The sequence below is a fragment of the Montipora capricornis genome, chromosome 3 (assembly GCF_036669925.1).
Source record: "Montipora capricornis isolate CH-2021 chromosome 3, ASM3666992v2, whole genome shotgun sequence".
Lineage (NCBI taxonomy): Eukaryota > Metazoa > Cnidaria > Anthozoa > Scleractinia > Acroporidae > Montipora > Montipora capricornis.
In genome coordinates, this window is record NC_090885.1 from 28,927,075 (window position 1) to 28,937,074 (window position 10,000).

The window sequence follows — 10,000 nt, forward strand, 5'->3', positions numbered from 1 at the left end:
AACGTGAAAACACCAAATTGCAGGTTTTGACGACAACGTGAACATATAACAATGGAACAGTCATTTTCTGATTTGACTTTAAAACCGTTCGTACCCATCCGGTTACAGGATACGCCTTTATTAATTGTACAAGATGAACAAGACGGAATAATCGTGAAATACTTTCGATAGCGCTAAGTTATATTTTGGCCTGACGTTTTCGTTGCTGTAGCCGTCGTCTTGACTTAAACTTCCTACTATCACTTCATATTGTCCTCCTCTCTCCTCTTCTCACTGAGTGCAATTTTCTTGACTCGCCTCAGGCCTCTGTTAGTCTCGCTATCCAAGATAATCGCTATCGCTATCGGTCGATGATTCTTACCAAAACCAAAATAAGCCCGCTTTGCAAGCTAACAACTTTCTTGATCTTTTGCTTGACCCTACATTACATCTTGGTCAATCATGGATCCAGGGCAAATTCCACGGCCACCATTTTACGAAAATCAGTCAAGTTCTCTTTGTATAAATGCAATTCAGAGGAACCGCCAATCTGAATTAGAGAGTAAAACTTCTAAAAATCTCCAAGAAATGCCATGCTTCCCAGAGTGGAATGCATACAAAAACCTTACCAATCCATCAACATTTTATTCTGGATTTGCCTTTGTTAGTAATCCATGATAAAAATATTTTCTCCTCAACTGTAGCTTAAAAAATACATGGTTTGAAATAAATTAAACATCACTAATTATTAATTAATTTCTTTTTCATTCCTCCTTTTCTTCTCTTAACTTCTTCTCTGCGTAAATTCTTTCTGTGAATGGCCTACCAAAGAAAATGATGTTTTTAATAGTCTATCACATATGAGGCAAAATTACTGAATGCTGATTGGCTGAGACAAAGGGCGTTTTTTTCTTAATTAATAGACTATTTTCACAATCCCATAATGCAATTCGTTTGGGGTGGTTCTTTACATAAAAAAAAAAAAGTTATTTACTCTTGAGAGTGTATCATGCTTCAGTGAACCAGATATTGATGCAAATAACCCTTCAAAATGAAATATCTCATAGGAATTGCAAAAATAGCAAATTATGAGGGCACTTTTGGTAATCAAGAGGGCATGCCTACCTGAATGGTTAACACTTGCTTATGCCAGGGTATTCAAAAGTTTTGTTAAGTAGCGGACAGATTTCTGAAAGCACCGGACGTGAGATTTTTGGGCGCTGCAAGGTGCCTTGTGATGCGCCAAAGGTGCAAGCTAACTAGGGGCGTCTTGAGGCATGCCCCCCCGGAAGGAAATTTTTAAAATAGAACACTTTGAAACACTGTTTCCAGTGTTTGCGGAACCAAAGAATCAGTTTCCCAGGCAAGGCTGGAGTTCACTCAAATTCTCTCTCAAAAGTGAAAAAAAATTATAATTATAATAAAAAAAGAACAAACCCTCAAATATTGGCATCAAAGTACTGGACGTGGAATGGGAAACCTACCAGACGAAACGGCCTATCCAGAGCAAGCAAAGTTACAAGCGAATCTTCTTCCAGATTCTGACTTTGATTGAATTGCTTTTTGTCCACGAATAAAACACTTTACATGCTCTTTCTGTTGACAGCAACAATTTATTGAACTGAACTTTAACCGAATGAAAACGTGTTTGCTTAGTTCTAAGATTAAAGTTTCATTGAGTCGATTGTCATTTGTGAAATTGAACGGGCTTCCCTCAGTTTTGCCCTTGATGGAATAAACATGTAATCGCAACATGCCCTTGTGCAATAAGGATTAATTTCACTGGTATTTGTAACGTCCAGGCCATTCCGAGTTGTGGATTACCGGTAATTTAGCGCATGCGTTTTGTATTATAACTTGAATCAAATCAGCACACGTGTAGTTTTCTGTTCTAAAGGTTAACATTAAAAATACAAGTTTACAGTTTTTGGCGTGGCATTCTTTGTTGTGCATTTTCAATAAAAAATCTTACCCTTCATACATTATGGCAATCTTGTAACATGCTGCAACCAATGCTGTTAAAAGTAATCCAGTAGGACTGCACTGTCTGTAACAAAACAAAGATTATTCTTTGCAATAAGAAGTTGAGATTTTCTTCAATGACATCACTTTTTCCAAAGTGAACTTAAAAAATCGGAACTGAAGGGTGGAGATGACAACTTAACAAACTTTACTGTGGCTGGTGAAGAACATGTCACAGAGCTATAGTTCTATAATTCTATGTAAGGGCCAAAATGGTTTCCAAACATTTAAGTGAAGTGAAATAGAGACTAATGCTATTGACCTTCTCCTTATGGTTGGCAGATCTTAATAAGAGACAGTCCCCCACTCATCAGTTGTTGAAAGACAGCGAGAGTTGCTCTGATGGCAGATAAGGGGTAAAACTGTAGACTATGGGTAAAGTGCTGATGGCAGAGGCAAACCAAACCCATTATAAATGCTTATATAAACTTAGGCCAAATTAGTATAGGTAATCGCATGGGGCCAAGCAATATAGATTAATATCACAGTTATTTTCAAAAGTTGCAAAAATTGCCCACATTCAACAATTTGTGATTACTTGTTTAATATACAGGCAAATTTGTCTTTCATTAGGAGGGTCAAAAACACACACTGTTGTGCAATTTTGTAGGAAGACATTTCAGTGTTCAGTTTGTGTCAATAAACTGTAAAACACAAAAATCTGCTGAATTAACTTATATTCTTGTACAACAACTCCAAAGCAGCCCTGCTAAAGAACATTACTACATGAAAATAATGAAAGTAATTTGTCCAGGCAAGTACCAAAATTAATGAAAAATGCCATCTGTCTCAGCCAAATATCAGCATTGAGTAATAATTCATTACAAGGTCTAAAACTATGTTTAGGCAAAATTGTAGAATTAGTAAAGGATTTCCCTTCTCTTCCAAAGTCTGCATTCTGGCTGGCTTTATACATGTACCAGTGATATTAAAAAGATCTAAACACAGAAAATTTTTTTAAAAGGTCTCAGCTTAAATGATAACAATAACTTCAAGGTGAAATCTTACCGTAATGAGTATCCTAAGAAATTCATTGTTGATCCCCAGTACATTGGGTTGTTCATGATACTGAATGGAAAACTTGTGGCTCTTTTGCTTAAAAGAAGTCCAAAATAATCTCCTGAAAAAGAAAAAAGAAGAAGAAGGTTCTGCTTAAAGTATCTCTGTGGAATGGCATGCATAGTACGTCTTGATTCAGGTTTCGTGCACCACGAAACCTCCATTGATCATCATATGTCTGTTATCTTGTAACAAATCCCTCGCAATCAGAGGCATGTATTCGAATTTAATGCTGAATTAGCATTATATTAAAAGAGTCTCTGTTTACTGAGATGCACCGCATGCAGACACGAAGGTTTCATATGATATGAAACCTCCATTTCTCTGTCGGTCCGTTTTTCCTTCTCTAAATCATTCGTTATCGTAGACATCTATTGGGATTTGTTCTTACTCAGTGCTTCTTATTACAGCTACAATTATCATAGTTCATTGGGCAAAGGCAAATGGAGTGAGATGGTACGGGCATGTGTTGAGGAGGGATGATGGGCATGTTCCAAGAAAAGCGTTGGCGTTCGAAGTGAAGAGCAAGAGGAAGCAAGGACTACCAAAGAAGACGTGGAAGATGCAAATGGAGAAGGAGAGCAAGAGCGTTGGTTTGGAGAAAAAGGACACCATGAATCGAGCGAGAAGGAGTGTGGGAGTTAGAAAGATTTGCTGACAAAGTGGGGTAAATCCGGCCACCCCCATTTACGCGGATAAACCTGGATCAAGATTGGATTAATGATGATGATTGGGGATGAGATATTTTGTCGTTAAGTGCAATTCCCAAGCGTTTCAACGTGGGTTGGAGGACTGAGCAGTTGGACCGACAATCAATTCAAGAAAATGCCACGACATGAGCCGCTAAAGGCAGTATATTCACAGAAATTTGAGTTTGAGATCACTGAGAGCCCAAATCGATTCATGAGATACCACAAACTTTTACATAAAACTGAGTTTGCAGATGTCCTTTCATGGTAAGCCAAGTGACATTTGCAATCTCTTTTTAAGTTAATAGTTGGATATTTACTTCTCTTGAGACTTGTTTGGAATTCTAATTATTGTTTCATATAACATTTGGATGAGATGCTTTCTTTCGTTTGGTGTGCAGTTAAAAGCATTCCTGAAAATATTTCCAAACTGAACGGTACCCATTTTGTTGTGTGACTGTTAACGGCAATGTTTGCAGCAGAGCCTTATTAAAAAAAATTTGCCAGGAAGAGTATATTCAATGAATGGCATATATGCTATTTTTTTATCGTCAAAGACAATTCAAACGAGTACTTTTACCAACAATGGTGATCAGTATTGAATGCACTTTATTGAAATTAGTTTTGCACAAATTTATTGCAATGCGAGCTGCAGGAGGTGACAAAATCAATCCGAAATACCCGATAAATATATTTTTTATTCGACTGGCCAGCTTTTCTAGTATTCCTTTGTAGCTTTTTGTCACTTATTTCTTTCCCACTCGTTACTTTACACTGAAAGAAAAGCATCTCGATAGACAGAGTGTCTTAAACAGTGTTATTATTCCCCTTCGATGTGTATATTTTATAGCTAGTTAGTAGCTTTGTTGATTTAATTATTATTGATATATCAGCTGCGAATTTGCCATGTCAATGGTGAAAAACACCACTGGATGACAGAGCAGTTGGACCGTAATGAAGTGACGATGGCAACTTGCAGACATCCAAATGAAGACCTCAGAGATCTGAGCCACAGAAGTCAGTTATGGGTCACTAGAGTTCAATTATTATTGGTAACCAGGTCATTGTTTGTACTGTCAGAGTGACCTACATTTCTGACATTTGTTCTCTTTTCTGTTTGAATTTTTTTATCTTTAATATTTCTGAAGTTGTTCTGGAAATCTTGATCTTTATCATACAACCTATGGTTGAAATGGTTTTTTTTCTCATAAAGCTTATGCAAGCTGTTTGTGTACATGACTTGATCGCTACGGCGACACAAAAATTGTATATTATCAAACAAAATAATAGTATTCCTAATATTGTTATAAAAAACAAACATCCAGCCCTCTTTGCTGGAACAAAGAATCGAAGACAATAATATACTTCATTGACGTCTCTTTTATTATTTGAATTGCAGAATCAAACAATTTTCTTGAACACTATCATTGCTTCTATACAATACAAGAACGGGTGTTACTAAACACAGGAATGGAACAGAACAGAACGCAATGTATCGGAATAAACTGGAATATGCCAGAACGAGCTGGAATGACACTGGAATGAGGTGGAATGACACCGCCGACCAATTTTCGGTTGTTTCTGTCAGCTTTTGTTGTGTCACATGATTCCCTAAGGGAATTGCATGTATTTTGGCCTTTTCTAACATTTGGAGCACTTCAATCACGAGAAAATTTTACAGGTATATCTGTCGCTAAGTGAATAATTAATTCACTGCACAAGTTAGAGGGTGCTTACCATTTAGCCGAATAATCCCGCTGGAATGATCATATTGCATTAAGGTACGCAATTTTCCGAATTTAATAACCAGCCGGATGAGAATGGTGCTTACCATTTACTACACAGCAGTCTATCCCGCATATTTACTCGATCTTGTGAGAAAGGGCCTGGAAACAGAACCATTCTCGAAAATGTTAAGGGAATTCACGAATTCCGTTCTGCATGAACGGAAAAGAGGACTACCTCTGGAGGTTGTCCAAAATTTCCAAAAAGATTTTCCAGAAAACTGCCCTTCCATTTGACCTCAAATGGACAACAACAATAGGCATTGCAAAATTTTGCTCTGGACAAAAATTTGCCATTTTTCGCCGAAAAGCACTGAAATTCGTCAAATTCGTGAATTTCGTCAAATTACGCATTCATTACTTTTGCACAATACTGTAAACCTGAAAGAAATGTTCCACACCTAGAAATGTTCCAATAATTCCAAGGGACCAAGTACTGCTGAGAACAAGAACTGTGCCAATGAGAATCAATAGAGTTCCTAAAATCTCCACACGGTCAGTACACAGGGCAACTGCTATTGGCTGGCTTGATATTGCCTCCTCAAACCTATAAATAACTTATGGCTATCAATTCCACGACCATTTGAAATCAATACCACCCCATACAAAATTAAAGATCAGAAACCAATACAGAGTGAGGACAGTGCCACCTATCGTTACTGTGCAATGCATATAAACTGAGCATCAAGCAAATCATTTTTAACATACTGATCTTGCATTTTGGTGGCATGATTTCACAGCAATGCTTCGGAAGATTCATATGGTTGTACCTGCATGGCACATTTTTTTTGTACAAGATCTTGGAAAATCTTAGCCTAAGTTTCTCCCTCTTAATATCTCCGACATTTTGCCCTTGAGATAAAGAAAACCTAGGAAATGTTTTTTCCAAAACAAACTGTTCCTTTGTTTTTCGAAAAAAAAATGTTCATGAAAAAGTGTCCACTTTTCGAAAAACAAAGTTAAGTATTTTTTTAAAAAATGCAAGGCTTTCCCCTAATTCTCATTTCATATTCCAATAACCGTAACTGATATCTACATAAATATATAAATACAGGTATGTGCATTTTGTAAGGGTTAAAGGAGTTCAGACTGTTATGCATACAGCCTTAAACTCATTGACTCCCAGGGGTTCCCCATTGAAGAGTAAAATTGTCTGGTGTTAGGTGTTAGAGAGAGTAAAGTACTAAGACTAAAGTATAGCCAGTTCAGGCCAGCTTGAGAGTTAAAGGGTTAAGACATCCTGTAATTAGACTCCTACCCTAGATAGTGAGCAAGCCTAAACAAAAAGTCATTTTATTACCAGTAATCTCTGAAGAGCCCAAGAAGGCAAATGACCATAGCTAAGGCATAGCATCCTCTTTCAGCAGATCCAAAATAATGTGTCAGGGCTCGAGTTCTATATTCCCATCGGGCAACCTATATACAGAAAAAGCAACAAGGAGAAAATTTTGTGGAGATCTTCAGAAGAATAGGTAACTTATTTAAATCCCATGCTTTGCATCTTATGTAACCAAACAATCTGAAAGCAAGAAACATCAATAATGCACATGAAATTCACCTCAACTGCCATGTAATAATTGCCAACAAGTCAGCCAAGTGAAGAATCAAGGCTGACAAGATGGCGACCTTAATAGAACCAAAGTGCGAGTGTGTTGTGTACGCACAAAAAATTTTGAGTGCTCAAGAGAAAATGTAATGTAACATGAGGTAAGGGAACAGAGGGCCACTTACTTATGTAAATTCAAGAACCAATGAAAGCATGTGTTTTGATGATATTGATGAGGGACAACACATTTTTGTCCACTGTTGCATACAGTTGCTTTGAGTGTTCTTTAATATTTAGTTTCAAACTGCGTATTCTACATTGAGTGAACGAGCCCAAGACTGAACCAGCCCGCCTGCCATTGTCAAGTAGAGCAATTTGTTTTTCGTTTTGTGACCATGGAGTTGTGAACAATTTAATTTAACTTTCAAAGGAAATAATAATTGTTGTCTTTAAAGTGCACAAAGTTAAACAATCAGTTCAACATACAATTCATGGCTGTATCTTGCAAAATAAAAATTCTACAAGTGAAACAACTTTTATGTGTCATGCAAGAGAATGACATGTTTTGCACTGTAAATGATTTGGCGATTTTGTACATGACATTGATTTTATCCAAGTTAAGGACGGTGCCTACTAATTAAAGATATTTTTGCCTCGGTGTGTGATTATGCATGAAATGTAGATCTTAACAAGTGTTATTGAAATGCAAAAAGAAAATCGGGGGTAACCACGCATTTTTGAAAAAGATAATTCATGAATAATATTTGTAAAAAGCTTTAAAATACAAAGCAATGCATGGCGTTCTTTCTCAAATTGAAGCTTAATTATCTCTCAAAAATGCATGGTTACCCCCAATTTTCTTTTCGGATACCAAGAGTAGTTACTGGGATCTACTTGTTCCGGATATTTTTAAACCGCGCAAAAACATCCCTGTATTAGTAAGCATCGGCGATAGGAAATCTGAGTATCTGGAGATGCGCAGAACGTATGCGCAATAACAATAGTACTGTAGGCACCGTCCTTAATTAATGTATTTTCCTGTTAAAGTTACAGCTGTTCAAAAAGCACAGCAGTACTTTCAGTGTTATTGCAAAACATGTTGACATTTATATTGTTGTTCGAGATACAAAGCGTGCAAGGGTTTTACTTACATTTATATTGTTATTGTTAACTTAGATAAGTTGAGTGGCAGTACTAGTACTTGGAAATAAAAGACTACAACTACTAAGTATTATATTGATTGTCTCGTTGGCACTTGGTGACAGCTACTACTAGTATTATTACTAGTTTACCTAAATGGTAGAGGGGAAGGGATACATTTGGTTATGCTTGCGGTAAGTTAACGACAGTTCATGAATGGAATTGAAGGGAGATTTAAATAGTTTAATAGGCCTTGAGCAAGGATGGTACAAAACGTGGATGATGGTTTTCACAGTGACCTCATCAAATTGTAAAATGAAAATCACAAGGTATTGTGCATTTTTATCTAAGGGAGGTTAAAGATGACCTGCAAATATATATTTTTTAAAGTTTCCAGTTCTGTGACGTCTTTCGTTTAAAAAATACAGCATTTTGAATTTCTGAATTGTCACCTTGGGTGACACCACGATACAAAGCTATTTGGTTTTTTAAAAAAGTCTATCCCGGTGAATCTCAGTTTGAAAATTTCAAGTATATTAGGGAAATGTGTTCATACACACATATTTTATCTCATGAGCAAAAACTAAGGGCTTTCATCGCAAAGTGAACTCCAGAACTTCGTTGATTACCAGCCACCACATGGTGTCTCCATACAAAGGCAGTGTGGCCAAGTGGTTAGGGCGCTTGCCTTGAAATCCGGGGATCCCCGGTTCAAGACTCGCTCTAACCACTAGTTGAATTTGATCCTGGTAGTCCCTGGTTCAACTTTCCAGCTGCACTTGTAAATAGCCAACTGGTTTGCCTCCGGCCAGTTGGGATTCTTAACAGTTGCTGTTGTGGTTGTTGTTGTTCTGTTCCATCGTTTTGTTGTGTTTCATTGGCCCTGGAAAGCCCCTATGGGGAGCGGTCAATTAAGTAAATTATTTTTTAATTATAATTATAGACAGTTGCGTGAAATGCTTCGACAAATAACTCAGAAACGATGTACGCACAGACCTGAGAATTGGAGGTAAGGTTAAAAGATTTGTTCCTACAACATTCCAAATTCTTGGCCTTTTTCATTGAATGATCTCAAAATTAATTTTCCTGTTGCATGACAGTGAAACTATAGTTTGAGGATACGAGAAGCGAAATGAAAAACAGAGCAGGCTGTTATGATCACACTGCGCATCTTAATTCCTCCACCCATGCAGAACCACAATTTCTCGCACCTTTGACCACTATCCCTTGTGTTTCGAAGAAAAATGTGTTCTTCTCTCGCCTAGAGAGCTGCCTCTTTCGTTCACTTCAGGCTCACGAACTGGGGCAGCACCTAATACACTGCATTGGCTTCGAGTAAGTAACCTTTGCCTCGCCATAATCATCATCCAAATTTGGGCATGTGGAGCTGGTATCCACCAGGTTAAAACTAGACTGCGAGCAGTCTCGCTCCTGCTGAAAAATTGTCGAAACAAACAAACACTTCAAAATGGCTGAAACCATGAATCGCACATACCAACGTCCGCGGTATTTGCAGCCTGCAGCTTCAGCCATTGAAAGTTCATTATTATTCATTTAAAATATTTCCCCGTTTCTCATTGGTTAAAACCACACGTATAATTCACCATAACCAGCTGCTGTTCACCAAATTTGGAAAGAAACTTCGTCATATTGAATCAATGATGTCAAAAGTGCAGCCCGCTGCAGATTATTGAACCGTTGACCAAAAAAAGCTGGCCACGAGATTGTGTTATTTTTGTTGAGCATAAAAATGGCTGCGAGTAGGTTTAGAAGTTTGAGCG

General features: G+C 37.4%; 1 protein-coding gene across 3 annotated transcripts in view; it reads right to left on the reverse strand.

Annotated features, from left to right (window-relative positions):
• Positions 1-604: 604 nt before the first annotated feature.
• LOC138042798 (phosphatidylethanolamine N-methyltransferase-like) overlaps positions 605-10,000 on the reverse strand; it is a 12,835-nt gene continuing 3,439 nt past the window's right edge. For all 3 annotated transcript variants that reach the window (XM_068888810.1, XM_068888809.1, XM_068888811.1), the window contains 5 exons: positions 6,834-6,949; positions 5,935-6,080; positions 3,010-3,121; positions 1,952-2,026; positions 605-801 (listed from right to left, as the gene is read on the reverse strand). In XM_068888810.1, the coding sequence (XP_068744911.1) occupies positions 744-801; positions 1,952-2,026; positions 3,010-3,121; positions 5,935-6,080; positions 6,834-6,949 (507 nt within the window). In that variant the 3' untranslated portion in view covers positions 605-743. The remainder of the gene's footprint in view (positions 802-1,951; positions 2,027-3,009; positions 3,122-5,934; positions 6,081-6,833; positions 6,950-10,000) is intronic.